This window comes from Ipomoea triloba, chromosome 8 (assembly GCF_003576645.1).
Source record: "Ipomoea triloba cultivar NCNSP0323 chromosome 8, ASM357664v1".
NCBI classification, from domain to species: domain Eukaryota; kingdom Viridiplantae; phylum Streptophyta; class Magnoliopsida; order Solanales; family Convolvulaceae; genus Ipomoea; species Ipomoea triloba.
Window position 1 is genome coordinate 11,568,606 of NC_044923.1, and position 26,818 is coordinate 11,595,423.

At 35.3% G+C, this 26,818-nt stretch overlaps 3 protein-coding genes and 3 non-coding genes across 6 annotated transcripts; 1 reads left to right on the forward strand and 5 right to left on the reverse strand.

Moving 5' to 3' along the window:
* Nucleotides 1-387: 387 nt before the first annotated feature.
* Nucleotides 388-7,320, forward strand: LOC116028046 (chaperone protein dnaJ 15-like). The gene is made up of 11 exons (XM_031269840.1): nt 388-901; nt 1,370-1,493; nt 2,626-2,708; nt 2,787-2,898; nt 2,985-3,089; nt 3,247-3,297; nt 5,892-5,981; nt 6,060-6,168; nt 6,324-6,472; nt 6,559-6,612; nt 6,769-7,320. The coding sequence occupies exons 1-11, from the start codon at nt 774-776 to the stop codon at nt 6,994-6,996; spliced, it is 1,233 nt and encodes a 410-aa protein (XP_031125700.1). The 5' UTR covers nt 388-773; the 3' UTR covers nt 6,997-7,320.
* A 4,232-nt stretch (nt 7,321-11,552) lies between these two features.
* TRNAE-UUC lies at nt 11,553-11,624 on the reverse strand. The gene has a single exon. It is a non-coding gene; the product is annotated as a tRNA-Glu (tRNA).
* Nucleotides 11,625-15,841: 4,217 nt separating this feature from the next.
* Nucleotides 15,842-16,681, reverse strand: LOC116026955. The gene has a single exon (XM_031268382.1). It carries the CDS (start codon nt 16,679-16,681, stop codon nt 15,842-15,844), a length of 840 nt encoding a protein of 279 aa, XP_031124242.1.
* A 27-nt stretch (nt 16,682-16,708) lies between these two features.
* Nucleotides 16,709-18,103, reverse strand: LOC116026956. Its single transcript, XM_031268383.1, has one exon. It carries the CDS (start codon nt 18,101-18,103, stop codon nt 16,709-16,711), a length of 1,395 nt encoding a protein of 464 aa, XP_031124243.1.
* Nucleotides 18,104-20,862: 2,759 nt separating this feature from the next.
* TRNAF-GAA lies at nt 20,863-20,935 on the reverse strand. Its single transcript has one exon. It is a non-coding gene; the product is annotated as a tRNA-Phe (tRNA).
* Nucleotides 20,936-24,071: 3,136 nt separating this feature from the next.
* On the reverse strand, nt 24,072-24,143 carry TRNAE-UUC. Its single transcript has one exon. It is a non-coding gene; the product is annotated as a tRNA-Glu (tRNA).
* Nucleotides 24,144-26,818: the final 2,675 nt, after the last annotated feature.

A 26,818-nucleotide genomic window follows, 5' to 3' on the forward strand; every position in this document is an offset into this window, starting at 1 on the left:
CAACATTTTAACTCAAAAAATACATTATCTGATCTAAAAAAAATTCATTTTTCTAACACATAAAATGCATTGTTCTAACGTATAAAGTACATTGTTCTAACATATAAAGTACATTATTCTAACTCATAAACGTTCATTATTCGAACACGGGCACATAACAAGAAGTTTTTCATACACATGCACCTTGTGTATTGTGAAAGAGTCCATGGTATAAGGATTGCACACTATGACACTACATAGTAATTTGACAGATAGTATTAATTTATTTATTTTATTTTTTTGAAAACATTTATTTATATTATTAATTATTAAATAATCATGTCCAAAAATTGGCTGGTATAATATAATATCATTTCTGACAGGTACACAAGCAAAAAGTGAAGGTCACCCCTTTCTCTCTCTGTTCCTCTTATTTGAGATCATATTTCACATCATTCACATCCTGTGTAAATTTTTCAAAACCCTAATTTTCTGTTTATGTACATAACCAGATCTGTATGTCTAATAATTATCTACTTCACATCCTTCATTCTTGTAAAGTAGACCTGCTACTGTTTTCTTTATATCTTATCAGTTAAATGTTCAATAATTCTCATTAATCCCAAAGAAAAACAAGGGATTCAATGCTCTGCATTTTGTGAAAAATATTTGGTCAATGCTGGTAGATTTTCAGGCTAGAAATAGGGAGATTTTATGTTCGGAAGGCCTATTGGGCAATTAGAATCGGATAGATAGCTCAAGGAGAAAGGTTTCTTGAAGTGAGCAAAATTCCGATGGGTGGCTCGAAAATCGAGGGGTCGTCAGCCCTATCGGTGCGGAGAGATCCCTATGAGGTTTTGGGTGTTACGAAGGATTCTTCCGATCAAGAGATAAAAACAGCTTACAGAAAACTTGCTCTCAAGTATGTGAAGGTTTCTTCTTCTATAATTTTTTTTTTTTTTAAAGTTAATTGTGTTGTTTAATAGTTTGATAATATATGTATGCTAACATTTTAAATTGATGAGTATGAGCTACTTCGAATTATAAAAACTTCTCTGAGAGTTTATATTTTGTTAAGTGTGTGGAATTAGACAGTTGTTTAAGCTGAATTGTTACTTCCAAAATTCTACATGACATGTCTATCAATTTTGTGAAAGTTTTGTTAATGTGGTTAGAGGTGTTCTTGACTTATATCCAAGTGCTGAAAGTATGTTGACATGGGTACTTGAAGCTTGGAATTAGTGAATTTGGTGTAATTGGAGTTGGCTGTAAACTTGGGGATAATTGGTGGAGGAAATTTCTATAATTGCAAAGGTTGGAATATGGTGTTTGGGAATTTTCTGATTCAATGATAGTTTTATATATGATTTATTTGCTTGAATTTATGCAGGTATCATCCTGATAAAAATGCTGACAATCCTGAAGCTTCAGAACTTTTCAAGGAGGTTGCATATTCGTATGGCATTTTATCTGATCCTGAGAAAAGGAGGCGATATGATATGGCTGGATTTGAGGTGCTTTCTTAATTTTATGGTGGAATGCTAAGTGTAACTACCTTAGTTTGCAATTCTTTTGTCATCTCTGACTGTTGCATGTACATCCAGTTGTAAAGCCCTTGTTTACTAGACTAACCGGATTCTTAAATTTTGTCTAAGAGCAATGCCTAAAAGTCTTTTTACTAAGGATTATAGCTCCTCAGTAGTTGTGATATGAAATGTTCAGTTAAAGCATCAACAACCTTTGGTTTTGTTATGAGATATTTTGCTTGCTAGTTTGCTGAAACCTTGAGTTTAGGAAATAGCTATTAATTAATTAGATTCAACCCTGGAAGCAACTCAACTTGTTTCTGTAAAGTCTATCAATGTCAGAATAGTGGGTTTTGTATTCTTTTCTTTGCCCCTATGGGTTTTGGGGTGAGAAATCTAAAATTGCATCTGACCCTTTATGCATCTTACACATTTGTCTGAGGCACAGAATCATAGTCCTAGCATATGCAATTTATATTCAAGAAGCCAGAACAATTTCTGCTGACCTTGCCAGACTGAATTTAATTTATTGTGTTTGTTCTTTTTTGGAACTGGGAAAAACTAAACTTGCAGTTACTAAATCTAATTGTCTTAACTAACATCTGAGGCCAGGCAGCTGTATGGACATAAACATGTTTAGATAACTACATGTCTACATCTATATGAGTAAGGTGGAACAACAAATCATAAAATCTTAAATTGAAGGCTGTCTCTTTAACATGCCTGAATTCAAGGATGTTAGAATCTAACATTCTAACTCCCAGTTCTGCTTCTCATGTTATCATCTGAATGCATAATCTTATCTTACTTTTTCTGGATTTTAGTTTGGTAAATTTGTTTTGATGGCAGTTTTTATGGATCTCTAACAAGTAAGCATACTCTAGTTAAAGCCATAATCTATCATCTTTTCAAAATTAGTAGCACTCATTATTATTGCTTAAAACAGTTGAAATTGCATTATTGTTTTTACCATTTTGGCATTTAGAGCATAAATAAATTTGTTTCAGTTTTATTCTTTCTAATTGAATTATAACTTTCTACTGATTCACCTGATTGTGGTTCTTTTAGTAATTTGCCGCATCCGTCAATTGATGGAACTTTGATATTTTAAATGTTTAAGGCTCTAGATGTGGATGGAATGGATATGGAAGTTGATTTGTCCAACCTTGGAACTGTTAACACAGTGTTTGCAGCTTTATTCAGGTATTCTTTTGCCCAAACATGCTATCTAAAATATTCTTGTGATTGATTTGGTAACATTTGATTTACTTGTCTGGATAGCAAGTTGGGAGTCCCTATTAAGACTACCATTTCCGCTAATGTTCTTGAGGAGGCTTTAAATGGAACTGTCACAATCAGGCCTCTTCCAATTGGAACATCATTTAGTGCAAAGGTTTGTTGTTTCTAAATTTCTTGAAGAGCAGAACAAAATGTTGTTCATTAGGCTTTTGCTAGTTGCTCACTCAAGTTTTCTTGCAGGTCGAGAAGCAAAGTGCTCATTTTTTTGGTATAACAATTAGCGAGGAACAAGCTGTTTCAGGGATAGTAGTTAGAGTAACCTCAGCTGCTCAAAGCAAATTTAAGGTAAATTCATAAATTATTTATCATCCACCAGTGATAATCAATAGTTATCTTGTAGGCCGTTTCTAAATTGGATATATGTGCTGTGTGCATGTAATTTACCTGCAGTTCTAGCAAACTAAGATACTAAATTGCATTTCACCTGTTGTTTGTGTTGCAGCTACTTTATTTTGAGCAAGATATAAATGGAGGTTATGGGCTGGCCTTGCAGGTATTGCAGTCTTAGTTTCTAGCATTTGCTTATTATTAATCCCTTTATTGATTGTTATAAGGGAGTCTCATTATCAGCATACCATAAATAAATGCATCAGTGCCCAACTTTTTGTATTAATAAATAATTTGGAGATATGGTTTTCTTCTGATCTGAGAAATCAGGATGACTAAAATAAATTTATTTTTTCTTTTGGTTTTTGAAATTGTTTACAAGTATTAAATTAATTAGGATTTTCAGTGATTTTTTTTGGAATTATTTAACAGTAAAGTGATATAAATAGATAATAGTAGTATTTTATTTTCTGATTTCCTTATTTGGTTGTATTTGCTTAATTTAAATAATTTTGATTAATTCGAGCTAAATAGGTTATCTAAATAAATAATTTTATCGTATGTATGAATTATATTGGTGATTTTTTTCTTATATTTAATTCTATGAATGTGCACAATCATATTGAAAAAAAGTGACGATTTATATTTTTTTTATACATACATATTCATATATATAATTTTAATTTTAGTATAATATTTACATGTTTAAATAATATTTTTGTTTCTAGAAAATATTAATTTTTAAATATCTAGAAAATAATCATTATTATATATTGTTAAAATATTTTAAACAATGGGGATTTTTAGTAATTTCTTTTTTTTTTTGGGTAAATAAATATATTTACCTACTTGGGATTTGCAGTCATTTTGTTGCTTCTTTTTATTGTTAATTTGTTTCCCCTCTTTAGTTTTGGGGTTTAACGAATAATAATGCACTATAAATTAATTTGAGTGGAAATCAACAATTAAATTTGGATTTCAATGACAGTTAAATCCAAAATTAATTAATTAATTAATTGAGAATTGTAGTGATTTTTTTTTTTGGAATTAATTATTAATTCTAGTTTCTATAATTCAACACTCCTCAAGCTAGAACATCTAGAAGTTCCAAGCTTGAATTACTACAGGCACTCCACCTTACTCAAAACTACAAAAGAAGATTAGATGTGACTAGAAGATAGATAATAGTGCTGGATGGTTTCGAAAGACACAACATTATGCACGACTCTTGGGAATGAAAATGAAAGCGCAAAGGATGGAACTGAACACGAACAACCTCAATCACACGGAAACACAAGAGCTCTAGGGCAAATGTCAAACTGCCCATCAAGTATGGTAGAGGTGAAACGGAGCAGGAACAAGGGATACATCTAGCCCATAGTAATGAAGATAGCCCCAACGCAATGAAGTGAAGCCTTTAGCAAAAAAAAAAAAAAAACAAAAAAGAACACTGGTTTAACAAACAGCTTTTGGGAATAGAATATGGTAGTGCCAAAGTTGGACACCCTTGGGGAATAAAGATGGCACATTGGAAATAAGGAAATGTACATGACAATGCCAAAAAACCTAGAATATTCTAGGTGGCAAAAAACAATGGCATTAGAAAGACTGAAAAATGGCAAAGAAGGGATCTGAAATTTTTTTCATGAGACAGTCATCAAAGGTGGCCTCAGCCACGTGCCGGTCCGTGATGCTGGCAGTTGGCTTGATTGCCGAAGGGAAATGATTCCAATGGTGTTGGCAGTAAGGTGATTGGACCAATAGCAAAGGCAGTTTCTGAAATTTTATAGGCTTGATTGCTGAAGGGAAATGAGTCCAATGGTGTTTGCAGTAAGGTGATTGGACCACTAGAGAAGATCTGGCAGTTAGTCACCAATGCTCCAGTGATGGGTTCTTTGGCGATAGGTCGTGACAGCATCTTGAAGAATTTGGTTGTGTTAGTTTCAAAAAACCACTGGAACCGGTTTGAATAAGAATTGGCTGTTATGATGAGAAGAAAATCTCAGGAAAAAAAAAAAAACTAAAATTTGTTATTGAAAATGTATAGATTTGCATCTAGGGTCTAATACGATGTTGAAATTGAGGGATTGAAAGGTTTGGTGGGTAGGCGAATAATCACTGCCCACTAGTTAGGCAAAAGAAAAATGTGTGATCCAGATAAAGAAATAATATATGATTGTATTGATAATATATTGCACTAGATTGCATGCATTCTAAGATAAGAGGTTAGACATGCTTATATAGGAACTTTATGGCCTTAACTTAATAGGTTAGGTTCAAACTTGGGCTACACTAAGGTTTCTAGTTTTCATAATTCAACAAGGTTCATATCATGGCTTCCAATGGGTGTAGTTATTCAAAAGCGGTACTTTCAATATTTTCAACATGCATATTTGAGGGGAATTCCATTTTGATGACTCTGTTGTTGAAACTAATGTTGGTTAAAAAGGTCTTCTTGTCCTGCATATTAGATTAAAATGGCTGTTAATGTAGTATATTATACATGGGACTTTGTAAATTCAACATTAGCCTAGAATTATGAATAAGAACTTTTGCAATGCTGTAAACACCTCCGTGTTTTTTTTTTCCTAATTACAGTTGTTATTGCTTATATAAATAAATAAAAATAAAGATTAAATGCTACATAGAAATCAATGCATGTTTACTGATTTAAGGAACTTGTTTTTATGTGACATTTTTTTATTGATTTTTTTCTCTAGTCTAGACTTAATAAACCTGATGTTTTGTCAATGAAAACAGGAAGATAGTGAAAAAGCAGGGAAGGTGACATCAGCAGGGATGTATTTCTTGCATTTTCTGGTTTATAGAATGGATTCAACAGTAAATGCGGTGTGTATATTCACATCTTTTCATTTCAAAACAATTTCAAGGGTGTATCATATTTTATAAATGTGTTTTTCTTTGTAGTTAGCAATGGCCAAGGATCCGGAAGCTGCTTTTTTCAAAAGGCTGGAAGGCCTTCAACCTTGTGAAATCTCAGAGCTAAAGTCTGGCACTCATATTTTTGCTGTTTATGGTCTGGACTCAATTATTCTCATTTGGTTACTGTGACTCGTTATTTAAAACTTGCCTAGGACTCAACCTTTTTTTTTTTTTTTTTTTTTTTTTTTTTTTTTTTTTTTTTTTTTTTTTTTTTTTTTTTTTTTTTTTTTTTTTTTTTTTTATGTGCAGGGGATAACTTCTTTAAACCTGCAACGTACACAATTGAGGCTCTTTGTGCCAAGACATATGAGGATACAACATGTAAGCTGAAGGATATTGAGGCTCAGATTCTAAGCAAGAGAAATGAGCTTCGACAGTTTGAGACAGAGTATAGAAAGGTTGCCTCCCTGCTCTCTAGCTTGGTGCTTAGTGATTGCATCTGTATACATTCCGGTTAATCTTTTTGTCAATATTTTGTTCGCAGGCTTTAGCACGTTTCCAGGAAGTCACCAACAGATACAGCCAGGAGAAGCAGTCAGTAAGTTCCTCAAATGTTTTCCCCCATGATGTTTCTATGAAATATTTTGCTAACTTGTGGTACTTCCAACCCAGGGAGAATGTCTGAGTGTGATATTAAGCCATAAAAATTGCGTTTTATATTTTACTCAATTGATTTTTTTTTTCCTACCAACAGGTTGAGGAACTTCTTAAACAACGAGACACCATCCATTCTTCCTTCACCATCACAAGGGCAGTTGCTAATGTTGGTGGTAATGGGAGTGGACTTTTCAGTAATGGAAGTAGCAGTAGACCTCCTGGCGAAGATTTTAAGGCGGAGAGTCCAGAAGATGGAAGTTCAGAGTCCAAGAAGAAAAAATGGTTCAATCTTAACCTCAAAGGATCTGATAAAAAACTTGGTTAAAAGGATTATTAAAAAAAGAAAAAGAAAAAAAAGAGCTTGAAATTCAATTCTTTTAAACCAGGTGGCTTGCTGCCCATTTGCTGCCTGTGGGAGTTACCACCATGTAATTTTGTCCAATTTGTTTGAGTATTATATTATTTTTTTTTCTAGAATTTTGTGATAGCCATTCACCTGCAAAAATGTTCAAAAATATAAATATTACCATGTAAAATTGTAAATGTGTCAATTCATGCATTGCACTGTTATAGTGCATGAGCTGATACGCAGCATGCAAGTTCCTATTGTATATGCATTAGAAATTTTATGGTAGACTTTACATGTCAACATTTTCCCTATTTAACTACGAGTCTGAGTTTTCTCAAAAAAAAAAAAAAAAAAAAAAAAACCTACAAGTCTGAGTGCTTTGCGGGTGGCGTGGGTAGAACAAGATTTTTGTACGAGGATGGTATGAGTTTGATTATAATGTCTGGGTCCACGTGGCGTCTCCAAATCAGTGTTTTAGTATTTTGTTACCGTGACAAGTTAGTTTGAAATTGTTTTTCCATTTTCGTGGTAAGATAAAAACACAATTTAATATTTAGGAAAATCATCATTTTGGTTCATTAATTGTTTTTCAACTGTTAATGTAGTCTCTAGTTTTCAATTTCAATTAATTTGATCATCGAATTATTTAAAATTTCATCAATTAAATCCTTTCAAGAGACCAAATGACGATTTTTCTATTTCTAAAATTTTGTCAATTTGATTCTTGAAGGGTTTTGATAATGTGAAATACGGCAATACGAAGCTAAAACGGGAAATACGATCTCTTATTAATCCAAAGGATCCAAGCCCGGTTTAGGATACAAAAAGGGCTCGAAGGGCTCGGCGGGTCGGCAGTGGGCTTTCCTATTGTCCGAGCACACTTCAAGACTTAGTTTAGAATCAGCCAAAAGATCTCTCTCTCCTCATAAATGCGGTATTTATAAGAGGGGAAAGTCGCGGTCGCCGGGGCTCCGGCATGGCGAGAACGTGGTGCGCATGCGTCCGCCTCGCTCCTTGCCCAAGCGGGATGGAGCACGTGGCGGACCTCGACATGACCTCGACTAGCCGAGCGAAGCATCGTCCAGTCCAAGGCGAGCGGACCGCTAACTGGTCGGGTCGAGATGCCGACCTACCGATCATGTGATACCGATCGGTGCAGGTGTATTTATACTATCAGGTTTAATTGATAGAAATTTTAAACAATTCAAAGATCAAATTAGTTGAAATTGAAAACTATGGACTATATTGAAAGTTGAGAAACAATTGAAGGACTAAAATGATAATTTTCCCTAATATTTATGTTCTTGTTTTGAGTGATAGTGCAAAGAGTACATTTTTTATCGAATTAATTCCGACAAAGGTCTCCCGACTATAGTGATTTTTCACATTTGGTACTCGTCTTTTAATTTGAACAAAGAGCAAATTCTATAGTCATTGACTATTGTGGCATTGCCACATTTAGTCATATTCTTTTAATTTTGTCATATTACATCTTTGACTTTGAACAACTTTCACTTTTAGTCATCGACGACTATTGTAACATTGCCACATTTAGTCCTATTCTTTTAATTTTGTCATATTACATCTATGACTTTGAGCAACTTTCACGTTTAGTCCTCGACTATTATGGCATTCCGCATTTAGTCATATTCTTTTAATTTGGCATATTACGTCTATGACTTTCTGTTAAAAATTTCATTATTGTACCGTTAGAATTAACAAATAACAAAGAAAAAAATCATTACACATATCGTAACTCATATTTCAAACATATTAGAAATATCGTAAATATAAAAGGATTTAATCAAATAACTCATATTTCTAACGATAAAAATAATGGAATTTTTAATGGAAAATTAATGTGGCAATCAAATGAAAGTCATGGATGTAATCAGACAAAATTAAAAGAATATATCTAAATGTGGTAATGCCATAATAGTTGAGGACTAAAAGGGGAAGTTGGTCAAACTAATTGATGTAATATGGCAAAATTAAAAGAATATGACTAAATGTGGTAATGCCACAGTACAATAGTCGAGGACTAAAAGTGAAATTTGCTTTTTGGACAAATATGGCACTTAACTATTAAAATCTTTCCATTATGAGTAACACTTGTGTGAGACCGTCTCACAGGTCTCAATCCGTGAGACGAGTCGAATTTTGATTAATGGGTTGAATATTTAATTAAGATCCGACCCATCTCATGAATTGTGACTTGTGAGATGGTCTCACACAAGTTTTTGTCTTCCACTATTAGTCTTTCTGTCACTATGGCGTTATTTAGGCATTAAGAGTCTTTCTGTCACTATGGCGTTATTTAGGCATTAGGTTTGGGGGTAAAATTTTCCTTGTGTCTTCTTCTTCTTTGAGTAGAAATTTATGTTTGGATTTTTTCAGCTTAGGAGGAGAAAACCTAGGAGCTAGCAACAACAATTGGAACTTATATATGTTCAACAAGAATGAGGAGATGTACAATAAGGGTTTTGAGCTATGGCAACAGTAGTAGCATATGCATCAACAAAGGCCTCATCTTAGTAGGTGTCGGGGTCGGGCAGCCTAACAACAATCACCCCGCCGGAGAAGCAGCGGGACTCATTTTCAATGTTCATGCTCTTTGGAGAATGGTGATTCATATTTATTTCACTGTTGCAAAAATTCCCGTCTAGGCCGCCTAGGCACCCGCCTAGGCGTTAGGCGCTTTTAGATCGAGGCGAATTGCACCCTAAGCGTCCGCCTAGGTGGTCGGCCCGCCTAGCGCTTAACTCGGCCGACTGGGCCGAGTTAACGGCCGACTAGGACAAATTTGACCGAGTTAACTCGCTCAACTTGGTAGAGTTAGCCGAGTTAACTCGAGCGAGTCGGCCTTGTTAATTTTATTATTATATTTATATATATTTAAATTTATTTATTTATATAAGTAAGAGAATTAAGAGAGATATATATAATATATATAATATAATATATGACATACATCCATACACATGAATTAATTTTGTATTTTTATAGGTCGCCACCTAGAACTGCCTAGACCGCTTAAGCGCTAGTCAATCATCCTACTAGCGCCTACTGTAACATGAACAGATCATGAATTATTTAAATTTATTTATTTATATAAGCAAGAAAAGTAAGAAATGATGGTATAGAATAATTGTGGATCAATGAACATGAACAGATCAGGAATTATGAAGCTTACTCTAATATTAAATTCCTGAAATTTCAGTAGGACATTAGATTTCTGGATCGAATTAGATAGTTTCCTGGCACTTCTGAAATGATAAAGTTGTATACATTTAGTTTTAAGTTCTGAACACTTTACAGTCTTCTCTTTTGCCTTCAAAAAAAAATGTTCTGAAGAAATTTATTTTTACTTTTTTGTGCCAGAGTCGAGGCTGTGCACTGTTAGGAATTTATGCTATACCTACACAAGCAGCGGTGACGGCGCTGGGGCGAACTACCAGGACGGTGGAAATCAAGCTTGCGTACATATGAGATGCACAACTTGTTGGAAGAGCAGGTCTCGCAGCCGAACGTAGTGAGCGACAACAACACCTTGCCTCCCTACAGTAGGAATCATGGTGGAAAAATCGCTAGGTGCTCGGGAAGTGCCTAGCGCTTAGGACGTCTAGGCGGAGATTAATCGGCGCTCAGGTGCCAGTGTATTTATTTTATTTTATTTTATTTTTTATTTTTTAAAGATTTGTTTAACTATTTTCAATTTTTAAAGACTAATAATTATAAATTATATAATAATTTAATAGTTAATACTAAAATATTAAATATTAACTTAAAAATAACAAGAGTTTGTACAATTTAGGTTATTTTGCTCAAAACGATGTTGTTTTGAGTAAAATAACACATTAAAAAAAAAAAGAAGAAAAACAATAGTTAATTGGCCGACTAAGCGGCTTAGTCGATGCCTAGGAGGTTTAATCGGCGTCTAGGCGGTCAGCACCTAAGCGGCCTAGGCGGTGCTTAGGCGGCTTAGGCGGTCGCTTAGCCGGCCAACCGCCTAGACCACCACTTAAGGTGATACGCTAGGTGGTCGACCGGCGTCTAGCGCCTAGGAAGGAATTAATCGGCACCTAGGTGGGATTTTTGCAACACTGGTAGCAGTAAAATCTCAACCTGAGAAGAGGAAGCGTCGACGCCGTCAACAACCACAAACCCAAATGTAATAGAATAAATTTGGTAGATTATTAGTCACTCGAGAATTTTTTTTTTTTTTCTTTTTGATATCACGGAATGTGTTTCCATTGATTTAAATTTCCAATGGAATGTAATTCCATTGATTTTCTCCCATGATGTAGCTTAAAATTATTGGTGTTCATGATTTAGGTGAACCCATCATTACTTAAAAAGAAAGTTAATTATTCAATTAAAAAAATAATATTTAAGGAGTAAAAATATTTGGAGGGATAGATAGGATTACCCTAAATAGAATTCCCATCTCTATTTCTTAAAGTGAATATATTACAGTATTAATTATCCTGAAGCGAGCTGCACAAAATGATTTCACAACAAAATATTATAACTTCCGTTGCCGGGAATTGAACCCGGGTCTCCTGGGTGAAAGCCAGATATCCTAACCGCTGGACGACAACGGAAGCACGCTACATTTAATTTGTTGAAATGTAAGTACTAAAGTACACGTTGTTTTCACATTAAAGACAGAAGAACTTAATTGCAGTGAACGTGGATTGAACATTTGAACATGTGCCCTTACCTCATGCTGCTTGCCGTCTTCCTTGGAGTGGAGATTTTTGTCCTGATGAAGCAGAGGCGATCAGTATCCAAGAGGCATTGAAGTGGACCAAGAGCCTGCAGTTTGATAATTTACAAGTGCAGAGTGATTGTCAGCTTGTTGTTAATGGCATTCTTCATGATTTTGATTCAGTTTCTTCTCTCCAACTTATTTTTGATGACATTAGAGAATTAGCTTCTAGTTATGTTAACTTAAACGGTCTGCGAATAGGGTCGCCCACTGCTTAGTTCGGGAAGCCTTAGCTTATACATCCATAACTGATCGTACAGACTGTTTCATGGTTTCTTTTCCCTCTATTGTTCACGTTTTGAGCTTGGATCTTAATTAATGAATTCTTTCATCTTAAAAAAAAAAAAAATACTTGTTGCTGTTTTGCAAAATTCTTGAATATGTGAAAATTTCGATTTTCCCCTACTATCACATTCTTTAAGAAAACTTCACAAACATCTCTTACAAAGTTAACATTCTTCTTTGTTCTAATTCACCGTGTATATACTTTTTTTAAGTGCTCAATTTGTAAGTTATAAACTATTGTGTGATGCGCATTAAAGGAAAGCAATTATTGATGACTTTATTACATTCAAACTCGTTATATATATATATATATATATATATATTTTACATAAGCAAAAAAACTCAAAAGTGTTTTTATTTATATATATATATATATATATATATATATATATATATATATTTATTTATTTATTTATTTATTTTTTTTTATTAAAGTGGAAGGGGGAAACCCATATGAAACAGCTAAGTAGTATTGTACATAAAGCGCCATGAGGGGCATTCAATCAAATCATTATCTAGAAGGTTCTGAATATTCTCCGGTGGATCGTCTATAATAAGTATACCCTTATTAAGTTCTCTTGCCACCTTAGCTAGTTGATCTGCCACTGCATTAAGCTCCCGGGGAATTGTTTCGGCGTTCCAGGATTCCATGTTACGAAGTTCCATCATGCAAGCTTTCAAGATGTTTCCAACTACTGAGCTGGAGGGCTGGTTGTTTATTAGTTGACATGTGATCTCTTGTGAGTCTCCCTCCAATATGATCTTTTTGAATCCTTTTTCTATCGCCACTTGGATACCTCTCAAGAGTCCCAGACCTCTGCTTGTGTGGGTGAACAGGTCCCAATCTGTTGGTAAATCCACATATCCAGCTGCCTGTGTAGTCCCTTAGAACTCCTCCACATCCTGCTTTCTTAAGGGTATGGTCGACCGAGCCATCGTAATTTAGCTTCACCACCCCGACCTCAGGTTTCCTCCACGTTCTGCTTTCCCAACCTGAGGGAGAGGCTCCTCTATGTGTTTTGTCTTTTGAGAATGCTGTCTCTGCCTGGCTCGTTTGGGTCCTAATCCATTGCACTTTGGACTGTAAGTGATGCAGTGACCCGTTGAAGATCGCTTCATTTCTCCACTTCCAAATCCACCAGATTGTTGTTGCAAACATGACGCTTGCATTCGCTGGTTCGTGACCTCTTCCTTTGCACGTGATTCCACCATCTAACCAGTCTCGAAATGAGTGGTTGATGAATCTAGTGTGTAGCTGTGGGAAGATACTTCTCCAAACTTCGGCCTCCGCGGGGCATTTGCGCAGAACATGGTCTACATCTTCTACTGCGTGTCTACATAACCAGCACTTATCATGAGGTGCAAGTCTTCTTTTCATCCTGAAATCATTAGTCATTAGTCTTTCATGGCGATCTAGCCATAGGAACGTTTTTATCCGACTAGGGATCTTCAGTTTCCATATCGCGTTCCATTTGGTTGCTTCTGGCGAGGTAGGGTAATCAAGTGAAAGCTCGTAGGCTGACCGGACAAAGAAACAGCCCGATGATTCAAATCTCCAGCCCTTAATATCATCCACACTTGGATCTTCATCGACCATTACTGCCTCTAATTCCTCAATTACATGTGCTGGGAGAAGATGGTGCAATATTCTCCAATTCCAGCCATGACCACTAATCCAGTATTCAGATACAGATTTAACTAACTCTGACTCTGGTACTTGACTGGTTGAGCAGGTATAAAGCGGAACTTGACCCAACTAGATATCTTTCCAGAAGCTAGTTTGATTACCACTCCTAACCATTGTCGTCATGCCTTGTTGGAGTCTTGGTACAGCTCTAAGGATGCCTTTCCATAGGTTTGACATATTTGCTTTTGGGCTCCATGTTGAAGGGTCAGCTTCATTCACTGCATACTTAGCTTTAATGACTTGTGTCCATAAGCCATTTTCTCCTTTAGTCAGTCGCCAACCTAATTTCGCCAGAAATGCTTCGTTCATAGCATCCAAGCTTCGGAGGCCTAGGCCGCCACACTGTTTGCTTCTTGTAACTGTTTCCCAATTGACCATGTGGCATTTCCTTTTTTCAGTTGAACTTCCCCATAGGAAGCTGCGAATGAGCTTTTCTATTGTCGTAGTAACCCCTCTTGGCAGTAGTGTGGTCTGCATCGTATAGTAGGGCATTGCAGATAAGACTAATTGGGCAAGGGTTAATCTGCCTACCATTGAGAGCATTTTAGTCTTCCATCCTGCAAGTTTGTGCTGAATTCTCTCGATTAGTTCTGCATAAGTATCTTTCTTCAACTTTCCGTGTATCGATGGAATCCCTAGATATTTCCCCATGTTCTCCACATTGGGCATTCCAGTCAAGTTTATGATCCTTTGCTTTATTTCCTCTTTGGTATTCTTGGAAAAAAATAGGGAAGATTTTGATATATTGATGCTCTGTCCTGAGTGGTTGCAAAAGACTTCCAAACACCGCGACATCTCGTTGGCTTGTTCCACCGTAGCTTCCCCGAACAATACCATATCATCTGCAAAGAAAAGATGAGAAAGATTAGGGCTCTGCCTACTAAGTTTTATACCTTTCCATTTGCCTTTAAGTACTGAGTCATTTATGATGTGACTAAGTTTCTCAATACATAACACAAAGAGAAGTGGAGAAATAGGATCTCCTTGTCTCACTCCCCTTTTTGGATAGAACCAGTCCGAAGTCTGCCCCTCCCAATTGACTGCTAGCCTCGAGGAAGATACACATTGCATAATATTTCGTCTCCAATCTAAATTGAAACCTATGTCTGTCAGGGAGTTTTCTATAAATTTCCAGTCCAGCTTGTCATAGGCCTTCTCAAGGTCTACTTTCATAATCATCCATCCTGTTGCTGCTTTCTTTGTCCTCATTGAGTTTAGTACCTCTTGGAAGATAATGATATTGTCCGAAATTTGCCTGCCGGGGACGAAGCTGGTTTGGTGGGGTCCAACTAGTTTCATTGAGATATCCTTGAGTCGGTTAGCTATTGTTTTCGTCAGAAGCTTATATGTCACGTTGCAAAGTCCAATGGGCCGTAGCTGCCTAACAGATTCAGGGCATGGTACCTTTAGTATAAGCGTGATTATCGTGTCATTGCAACCTGTTGATAGAGTGCCTCCCGAGAAGAACTTTAAAGCAAATTCTACCAGGCTTTTTCCGACAGTCTCCCAAGACTTCTGATAGAAGCCGGTGGTCAGTCTATCTGGGCCTGGTGTTTTGCATGGCTCCATATCGAAAAGGGCCTTCTTGATTTCTTCAGGTTGGAAAGGTCGGTTTATCTCCTGCCAGTCCTTCTCTTCCAGTATTGGGTAGCTGCCACACACTAAAGGTTGAGGATTAACATTCTGTACCTTTGAGAACAGGTTAATGAAGAAGTTGCGAACATGGTCGATCAACAAGTTTTTCTCAGTAATCCAGTGGCCGTCGTCTGAACGTAGCTTGTTGATTTTGGCCTTGTTACCTTTGATTGTAGTTGCCATATGATAAAATCTTGTATTACGATCGCCCATGTGATCCACTCCTCCTTTGATCGTTGAAACCATATTAATTCTTCTTGATAGAGGGTCTCATCCAGGCTCTTCCTTAGTTTCCTTTCCAGTTTTATAAGGTCTGTTCTAAGTCGTTGGGCTAGGCTCCGTTGTACACCTTTTATCCTGGCTATCAAACGTTTTTTTCTAAAAAACACATTGCCGAATACCGTCCTGTTCCAGCCCTGGAGCTTTTCTGTCACATGCTTCTTTCACACATTGATAGAGGGTCTAATGTTTGCCTTTAGTTCCATATCAGTTACCCATGCTTCTTTCACACACCTTTGGAAATCGACATGGGTGGTCCATGCCATATTGAATTTGAACTTCCTCTCTCCATTAAACTCGTGCCTTGGGATGCAGGAGATGAGAAGTGGCGAATGGTCAGAATTTATCATTGGTAAGTGATTCACGATAGCATTTGGGAAGTTGAGTCTCCATTCCACACTGCTTAATGCTCTATCAAGTCTTGCTGCTCTGAAGGAATCGGAGTTTATACCTCTCATCCATGTGAACTTAGTTCCCTCAAAACCTAGGTCCACCAGCCCTTCCTGAAAAATCCATTCCTTGAAGTCTGCACATCTTGCGTTATTAAAACAGTCTGGATTGTTAACTTCCTCCCTGCTAATCACTGAATTGAAATCTCCACATACTAACCAGCTCGGCTGTGTTCCGGGGCTATTTGCAGTTAGATCAGAAAATAATTTTTTGCGGAGGAGCCTATTGGGGCTCCCATACACCATTGATAACGTCCATGGCGGTGAATGCTGCTCATATACCTGCAAAGAAATGAATTGAGGGTGAGTCCTTAAGATCTCCAAACTTACTGATGGCTTCCAGAAGATCCATATGCCTCCGGAGAAGCCAACAACCTCCACTCGGACCCAATTTTCAAAGCCAAAGCTAATGCATATGCTATTAGCGTGGGCTCCTAACACTTTCGGTTCAAACAAACACACAATATCCGGAGAATGATCTCTACATAGTTGTTTAAGGGTACGGCGAAAAGCTGTTGATGCCGCCCCTTGACAATTCCAGGATAAACAAATCATGATAATTAGGAAAAAAGGAAAACGTGCTCAAGGGCACATGCGATCACGCCCCTCCGAAAACCCTTGGTCCAAACGACCAACATTATCCACCATTGTAGTATCTTGGTCCTCCGGTCTAGGTACAAAAAGTTTGGGGATGTCGGGGGGTTCTCCTAGCAGCTGATAGTCATCTTCCATTCTATCAGATGATTCAGGCAGGTCGTTCGGGTGTTGGATCCTTGTGGTTGTGATCTGTTTCCCTTTGTTAAAGCCTCTGACTACCGTATGCTCGGGCTCGGCCGCTGCTCGTCTTGGTGCCGATCCTCTTCCCCCTCTTCCTCTAGGTGCACCACGCTCTTGCGCAATATATTGTCTGGGTGGGGCATTCTGAGGTGCTAATCTTTGACCTTCCTTCGTTTGGTTGTTCTGGTTTGTACGGATCCTCGGGAGTGGCCTTCGGGTATCAAGATCAGTAATCCTGGGTCCTCTGTAGTCATTGGGGCCATTGTCCTCGACCTCATTCAAGCCTTCAAAAACTGCAAATCGGGAGTTCGATCCTAGTCCTCCATCAACTTCGTTGTATGTCTGTGTTCGGTTCTGACCGGCGTTCGGCAGACCATTATTCCAGTTACCTCCCCTCTGTTGTCCTCGTCTTTCTTTCCTGGCTACTAGCATCCATGACCCAATATTTTCCTTCCGAATTCGAACTGAGATAGGCTCTTGTCGTACTGCATTCGGACTTGCATTTGTTGAACTCTCTGCCATTTGGGCTTGCTCTGTACCTGGGTCATTTGTCTCCTTGCCTGTTTCCTGGTTCACCAACCCACATTGTTCCTTCTTATGGCCAAATATGCCACACTGAAAACATACCATCTGGATTCCCTCGTATTCAATTGGGATAACCTCGCCACCCAATGTGAATTTTGACAATAACGGTTTTGTTAAATCCAACTCCACGCAAACTCTAGCAAATTTGCCAATTGAAACCAGGCTTGTAGTGGTGTCGACCTTGATCGGTCGCCCTATGTATTTCCCTATTTTCTTCAAAAAGTCGTCATCAAAGTACTCTATAGGAACCGCAGGAAATCTTACCCAGACCAACAGTTTATCCAATTTGTTCTTATGGGGGAAGAAATTCGGCACCCATTGTTGTACAGTTAGATAATGACCCATGATGATCCAAGGACCTTCATACTTCGCAAATTCATAATCTTGGAATGCCTCAAATTTCGCTAAGTAAAAATCTTGATCAATTGCAATTAGGTCAAAACTTGATTCCGGCTTCCACATCTTCTGGAGCCTTTGCTTAAGGTAGGAATAGCTAACCTTGCGTCCAAGAACCTTAACGATGAGGGTATGTTGCCATGGGCGCCTGAGGCGTTCTTTCTCCTCTTTGGTCACCGGAATCCTTGGGCAATTTGGGTCGGAATTTGCCTCATCCATCGCTTCATCGTCTGATACATCTACTTCCCCCAATTGAATCTGTTGTTCTTTTCTGGCCTAGACATTGGGGGTCTCCACTGGCGTTCTCCATTGGGCGGATTCTGGTGATTTCAGAGCTGATAGAGGGGTTTCTTGAACAACCTCGTCTCTCGGGGTCGGAACCGGTGTTTCCATTCCTTCTCGTCGACGCTTCGATTTTTTCGTGTTGCGATGCAGTAGGTCCCCGGTTGTTGGCGACCGAGAGGTCGCCGCCAGCGAACCTACTTCAGATAGGGACTCGGTGACGGTCTCCACTTCGCATTATCTTTCTTGGAGAATTTCTTTGGATAGATCATAAATGCATTGAATGAGCAGAAATGGAGTAATGGTTAAAGACTTGAGCATATATTTATTGGTCCAGTGTTCAAATCCTATAAGCAATATTTTATATATATTTTGAAACATTCAAAATCAAAACTTACGGCTTTATAGTTCATTTTAAAATTTAAATAACTAATGGTTTTAATTTTATTAAAATCATAAAATTTAATGGCGATTAGCCGATTATGAGATTCCGTACACGCACTACAAAGCGTATACACAGATGTAATATACTCCGTAATATTCAACTTTTGGGGCAAGATGTAACATAATATCTACTAAACAAACAAACAAATATTTATTTATTTATTTAGTAGTCACAGAGATGGAGTAGTTATTGTGTATTCGTGAAGAACTTTCTGTGCATTACTGAAGAGGTTCGCATGTTCTCACGTTAAGAGGTGTTATCACCTAACTACCTGAGTGGGATATATATATATATATGTGAGATATTCGATCTTGGTCATTCATTTTTTTTAATTTAACGAGTGTGATTAAATGTTTGTTTTAGGCTTTTTACGGTCAAGATTAGTATTTGTATGGACACTGGAGTCATTATGCTTGGTTTTTATTTTATTACCATTATGAATTCAATGTTATTTTAACCAGTTTCCTTCCGCGTTTAGTCTTCCAATTCGTTCTCTCTTAATCGATTCATTCTCCAGATGGAACTTACTGTCTTCACGCCAACCCAGTAGCCGGTTGTCCTGCTACATCAGTGTGTGCATTCCGGGAAAAAGGTCCATGACTAGCTCTTCCATCAGGCGGTCTAAGCGGCATAGGAGGAATTCCTCCCGTGCTACACTATTCAAGGTATTTCGTTTTTCACTTGTTCATTAATGTTGGCGATGGTTTGTTTCTTGTTTTTGTTTATTTATTTATTTTTTTGTTGGGTGTTGGTTTGGGGTTCCAGGGATGTGGTTGGGGAGCGGCGGCGGCGGTCGTGTGTGGCCGGGGGAGGGGTGGTTAGGGCGGTTCGGGTCTGGTGTTTACCAATTACCTTGTCAGGATCTTTTTATATTTTCAATCAATTAGTAATATCAATTTTTCTTTTTCATTTTATCTTTACTATATTGTTTGGGCGGAATTTCAAAAATGGTGATTTTATTTTTATTAATAGTAGTATAGATATAGAAGTATAGATAAGTATTCGAATTATTATTATTGGTGTAAATAATAATTAATAAATTATTTTTTCCACACAATTATAATAGTTCAATTATTATCAAAATTTGGTAAATAAAATTTTGTTACCAATTAAACGTTATTATTATTTTTTACCAATTTAAATTTACCAAAAAAAAAAATAGAAACAATATTACCAATTAATAGATATTAGCTAATTTCCATTTTACATTTTCTTACCAAATAAGCTTTATTAATTATTTGACCAATAAAATATTTAATTAATTGACTACAAAAGATTGGGCGGGAAAATGAAATAGAAGGATTTTACTTTTTTTTTTTTTTTTGAAAACGAGGACGATTTTACTTTTATATAGAGTATAGATATAGATTTTGCACTAATAAAACTCTAAAACCCGTAACTTTTGACAAGGTTTTGGTTTATTTCCTTTCAAATTCAATTTTGTGTTCATTACTTGCCAATTATTATTTACTATAACTGAATATGTATAGTCTCGCCAAATGATAGAAAATTTGATTCAACAACGAACAATAAATTTCAAGCAAGTTGCATCTATATCACTATATGTACTGTATTAGATATTGAAATTATTGCTATTCATCCTTAACCAAAGGTCAAAGGTTCGATCCTTGACTTTGGGTATGGAGCAGTCTTAAATCTCCAGGTCAGCTGTCCCACCCAATAGAGGTGTCTACAATCCAGCGAAGGGTTAGCCACTATGTCCGATGGTGGAGACCCTGGGTTACACCAAAAAAAAAAAAAAAAAATAGTACTAGTTGTAATAAGTTGAATCTAAATAATACTCCATATTAAAATGCATATAAATAAAAAGGCATGTACAAGAAATGAGTAATGCTATCAACTCCTAAAAAAAAATCTTTCATAATTTGACACTCCTTGATTGGTTACTTTAGTTTTTTAATTAAAAGTTGGTGGGAGCCGTCAAATTCATAGCACTAAATGATTATAAAACATGTTATGGAAGAAATTTAAGAGGGGTAATAACTAATAAGCATTTTCTTATAAGAAATAGAAGTGAATTTAATAAGATAGACTTGTCTTTGATATATATATGAAGTGAATAAGACTTGTCTTTAATATATATAGTCAAGTAAAAAATCACTAATTCCATCCTAATCACCCAAACCTGGGTGAAAACCAAACATCGTAACGCCTGGACGACAACGGATAGGAAGACAATGTTGGCAGTTAATAAAATTAACTGTCATTTTCAGTTTTTCACGTTCAAAAATGCGGTGAACGTGGATCGAACACGTGACCTTCAGATCTTCAGTCTGACGCTCTCCCAACTGAGCTATCCCCGCATTCAATAGCTGGTCTATCTTTTTTGGTATATATTTGTATTTTTGTGTAACCTATTTACGGTTGGTTCAGTGAGTTCCACACGTTATGTGGAGAATGTTATCTTAAATTTTGGTAACCTCATATTGATTTATGGAGAAGTCAGCCATTACTATTTGAAACTCGCTTGTTACCCTAGTTGATAAAGAATTACGAGTTATCTATAGACTACAGCTAATTAATTCAAATATATAAGGCCAATAGATAGTTATCAAAGAAATTTGAACTTAAAACCTTGTGATTACATCTTTTCAGAAAAAAAAAAAAAAAAAAAAAAACCTTGTGATTACATACTAATTGTCCTACCAATTTTGATGTGATTGTCCAAAATTAGTAATCTCTTTTGATTACAACCTAAGTTATTGATATCATAATTAGGTATCAAATAAGGAGTTACGATATGATCTTAAAATTCAGAATATATATGTCAATGACCTTGTTGTCAAATGGCATGTAGTGACTTTACTAAATAGGAGGTCACTCTTTGTGCTTCAAAAATAGAATATGGTACTTTCAGGTTTAATTTCCCAATGCCTTCATTTATTGTATATTTTTTAATTATTAAAGGGAAAGGGTCAAATAGGCCTTCAAACTTTACCCAAAAGTACAATTAAGTCCTCGAACATTCAAAAAGTTCAATTAAACACATAAACTTGTCATTTTGGTGCATTTAAACCCATATGACCCGTTGTTCCAAGTCAACAACTGGTCATAATTTTTTCTGACTAACATTCCAGCGACCGGAATGTTCATCCCCAACCAACTGGAGAAGACGAATAGTAAGGTCGTCTTCTCCAACGGTCCGTTCGTTATGGAGCCTACGAACAGTATCTTCGCAATGTTTGTCTTCTCCAATGGAGAAGACGAACAGTGCGATTGTCTGTTGGTTGGGGATGAATATTCTAGTCGCCGGCCGCCGAAATGTTGGTCGAAAAAATTATGACCGGTTGTTCACCTGGATAACCGGTCATATGAGTTTAAATGCACCAAAATGACAAGTCCATGTGTTTAATTGAACTTTTTGAATGTTCGGGGGCTTAATTGCACTTTTGGTTAAAATTTGAGGGTTTATTTGATCATTTTCCCATTATTAAATACTAATTAGATGCTCTCTATAGGATATAAATACAAGTTAACTAAATGGAAGCCAATTTTTTTTTGAATACTATTAGCCCTATTACATGTAGTATCTGTCTATATATACTTTCTAAACATATTGAAGCCCAATGACTTAATATCGTTCCCACTGAAATCCATGACCTCACATTTGAGAGAATCACTTAATGCCGCTTGACCAATTGATACCAATTAAATTAACATAACAGTATTGAGTTAATTATCGATTTGGTCCCTCAACTATTGGGATTTCACCACTTTGGTCCTCGACAATTTTTCTTGCTCAATTAAGTCCTCGACTTTGAAAAAATTAACCAATTTGGTCCTCTGTTTATTTTGGTGTTAAACAGCCGTTAAATCAGGACCAAATTAGTAATTTTGCTATAGTCAAGGGACCATTTCGGTAATTAATTTTGACTTAAATGGTCCCTTGACTATAGTGAAAATTACCAATTTGGTCCCGATTTAACGGATATCAAATGGTAAAATAAACGGAGGACCAAATTGGTTAATTTTTTCAAAGTTGAGGACTTAATTGAGCAAGAAAAACTGTCGAGGACCAAAGTGATGAAATTCCAATAGTCGAGGAACCAACTCGGTAATTAACTCTAACAGTATTAGTACCAATTAATTAGTATTAATTTAATACGGAATACTAATTAATCTCGTACTAATTTAATAAATCCTACTTATTTAGTAAATTTAACCGAACTAATTTAATAAATCATACTAATTTAAATTAGTATTTTAAATTAAAATTTATTAAAAGTATTAAACTTTTCCTAATAAATATTACATTTTCTCATATAACTAACAACCACTTGCCAACATCACTTATAAGATAAGGCAAAAACTTGTGTGAGACCGTCTCACCATGAGACGGGTCGGGTCGGGTCGGGTCGTGTCGTGTCGTGTCGAGATGCAAATGTAACACTTATATGCACAAATGTCATACTTATATGTTCAAATATAATACTAATCAGAAATAAAATTTTTGTTACTTATAAGGGTAAATCTAATACTTTTAAGGGAAAATACAATACTTTTACATTTCGATTTAAAGTATTACATTTGTCCTCAAAAGTATTATATTTGCCCTTATAAGTAAGGGACACTTGTCAACATTACTTATTATGAAAAATGTATTACTTTTTCTCTTATAAGTAATACTTATTATGAAAAATGTATTACTTTTTCTCTTATAAGTAACAAATATTATGAAAAATGTATTACTTTTTCTCTTATAAGTAACAAAAATTATGAAAAATGTATTACTTTTTCTCTTATAAGTAACAAAAAGTGTATTCTTAATTAGTGTTATATTTGAGCATATAAGTATGATATTTGCACATATAAGTATGATATTTGCATGGTGCTTTGACCCGACCCGACCCGTCTCACGAACAAGGATCCGTGAGACGGTCTCACACAAGTGTGACCCGAGTTAAAAAAGAATATGAGTATTAGTTTAGTGTACCTTAAAAGTAGACCATGATTCATGGTATAATAAATATTTGAGGTAATCATTACTATAAATTAAATTAACATATATAATATTTTTATTATTATTTAATTAGGTAAAAAATGATTGTAATTTCAAATTTTAAAATAGAATATTTTCTTAGGATGTGCAGGAGAAACACACTTCTTTTTTAATATATATAGATATAGATTGCATGTAGAATTCAAAATGTCAAACTTGATTTATATTTTGTATTAATCTATTAGACACTTAGATTATTATGTTATTATTTCGATTAAATTTTATGTGATTTGTGGACTTTGAATTTTTTAATATGCATTGGATTGAAGATTTAGAAATATACGTTTGATTTGTTTAGATTTTGAAATTTAAATTGTTAATGAATTTAAATTTTTATTTTTTGTTGTATTTTCTTCTCCTCATCTAAAATACAAAGCTTCCGTTGCCGGGAATAAATTCATTTTTATTGTGTTTTCTTCTCCTCATCTGAAATACAAAACTTCCGTTGCCGGGAATCGAACCCGGGTCTCCTGGGTGAAAGCCAGATATCCTAACCGCTGGACGACAACGGAAAGATTTACAACTTGTTAAGCTTGTTCCAATTTAATTAACTAGATGTAAGAATTTACACTTTAAAAACAGAACCTAACTGCAGTGAACGTGGATTGAACATCTGCCCTTTAAATCTTCCAACTTAAAAATTATGTTCATTTTATTTTAAAAAAATACTACTTGTACTCCCAAATTTTACTGTCAACTTTTAATTTCACTTACAAATTTTAAACGTAAACAATTTTTTCTAAACTTACAAGATGAAAATGTTATATCCATGCTTGCCAAATCAGGGAGTATAATTTGGAATCTTGCATAGTAAAACTCTTTATTTAAACAATCTAGGTACAATATCATTTTCATGACTCATAGATTTGTAGGAAAATAATACTAAATATTAATTTCCAGAAAATACAAGCACAAGAAACAAAAGGAAATGTTAGTTCGAGTCATCTGTACCCACACTCTCCTTAAAATCTTATTTAATATCTTCCTTTGGTGCTAGTTTGGACCTAACGACCCAGCTAGTTTAAATGGTCGAAAGTATACTCTGGTGGTAGTTGATGACTACATGAGGTATACGTGGACTTCATTCTTAAGGAAGAAAAATGAGACCGAGAAGGTCTTATCTGAGCTATTGAAACAACTTCAAACAGAGAAATGTCTAAGCATAATCAAGATTCGATATGATCAAGGCACCGAGTTTGTCAACAAGGTGATTCAAGACTTCTGCGATCAATATGGAATTCTACATCAACTCTCAGCGGCAAGGACTGCTCAGCAGAATGGAGTATGCGAGAGAAGGAACAAGATTCTTAAAGAAGTAGCGAGGACAATGATAGCATTTTCCGGCTTGCTTAAGAGATTTTGGGCCGAAGTTGTTAACACAACATGCTACACCCAAAATCGATCTATTGTTCACAAGATTCATGGGATTATGCCCTATGAATTATGGAAAGGCAAGAAACCTGTTGTGAGCTACTTTCATATTTTTTATAGCAAGTGTTTTATTCACAACAACGGAAAAACATATCTTAAAGTCTTCAATGAACAAGCTGATGAATGACTATTCATTGGATATTCAGCAGTAAACAAGGCGTTCCGTGTCCTCAACAAGTGAAGCATGGTGATTGAAGAGTCCATACATGTGATTTTTCATGAGTCATCATCAAGTCTTAACATTGACAACATAGCCAATGATATGAATCGTCTAAGTGTTCAAGATTAACCAAATGCATGCAAGAACACGAGAAATGAACACGGCGAGGATATGGTCGAAGGATTCCAAATTGATGTACCCGAGATAGAAGAGTTGCCAGATTTCTCAACTCAACTGCCTACTCATACCTACTTGACCGAAGTATTGCACAATGGGCCAACCGAGCAAGTGCGTTGGCCGATATATATATTGCGCGTTGATTTGATGAGTTGATATGATCTAATGGTTGAAAATAGGCCGCACGACCACACCTAATAACCAGGCCACACCTGATCATGACACACACACTCTCTCTCTCTCTCTCTCTCTCTCTCTATATATATATATATATATATATATACACACACACACACACACACACACACACACAATTATTAAAAATAAAATCTTCATTTTATTTGTTCCCGCCCAAACACTTCAGCCCAGACAATTTAAAAAGAAAAAATATATTTAGCAAACAATAGAAAAGGAAAATAAAAAATGATCCATAATTCAATGATTAATATTAATAATGTTAGCAATAAAAATGAAAAATGGAAAAAGAAATGGAATTAACTTACTAGAAAAAATAGAAAAGAAAACGAAATTAACTTACCAGGAAACGGACTAATAATAATAAGATTACCAATAAAAAAGAAAATCCTAACAAAATTCTTATTTCGTACATTCCTATCCAAACACTTCTTCCTAAACAATAGAAAAGGACAAATTATTTAGGAAACAATAGAAAATGAAATTTAAAAAAAGAGTCCATAATTCACTGATTAATACTAATAATATTAGCAGTAAAAATGAAAAAATGGAAAGAGAAACGAAATTAACTTACCAGGAAAAGTGGAAAAGGAAACAGAATTAACTTACCATGAAACGGAATAATAATAATAATAATAATAATAATAATAATAATAATAATAATAATAATAATAATAATAACAATAATAATAATAATAATAATAATAATAATAATAATACCAATAACAAAGTAAAATTCTACCAAAAATTACTAATTAATAATAATAAGGATCTGAAATCTATACTATTATTAAAAAAAAATCCTCCTTTCGTACATACCTGCCCAGACACTTCTGCCCAAACAATAAAAAATGAAAATTAGAAAAGGAAATGGAAATCACTTATTTCTACTAATAATAATCAGTATAAAAGTTAGCAGTAAAAAGGAAAAATAAAAAGATCCTTAATTCAATAATTAATATTAATAATGTTAGCCGTAGAAAACAAAAAATGGAAAAGAAAATGAAATTCAGTTAGGAAACGAAATTCACTTAATAATAAAATACATACTAATATTTATGCACTATATTAATCATACAAAATTAAAATGCAAATTTTGTTAATTTTAAATGTGATTATTTTAATTATAAATCCATCAATATATATATATTATAATTATAGAAATTATATTATAGAATTTTCTTATATACTTATTAATAAATATTATTTGCATACGATGTATTA

Excerpts from the sequence above, each read along its gene's own strand:
- LOC116026955 (XM_031268382.1), bottom strand. The coding sequence starts at position 16,681 with ATGATTTGTTTATCCTGGAATTGTCAAGGGGCGGCATCAACAGCTTTT.
- LOC116028046 (XM_031269840.1), top strand. The coding sequence starts at position 774 with ATGGGTGGCTCGAAAATCGAGGGGTCGTCAGCCCTATCGGTGCGGAGA. Across the intron at positions 2,899-2,984 it reads GAACATCATTTAGTGCAAAG|GTCGAGAAGCAAAGTGCTCA; the intron begins GTTTGTTGTTTC and ends GTTTTCTTGCAG. Across the intron at positions 5,982-6,059 it reads TGGATTCAACAGTAAATGCG|TTAGCAATGGCCAAGGATCC; the intron begins GTGTGTATATTC and ends TTTTCTTTGTAG.
- LOC116026956 (XM_031268383.1), bottom strand. The coding sequence starts at position 18,103 with ATGGATGAGGCAAATTCCGACCCAAATTGCCCAAGGATTCCGGTGACC.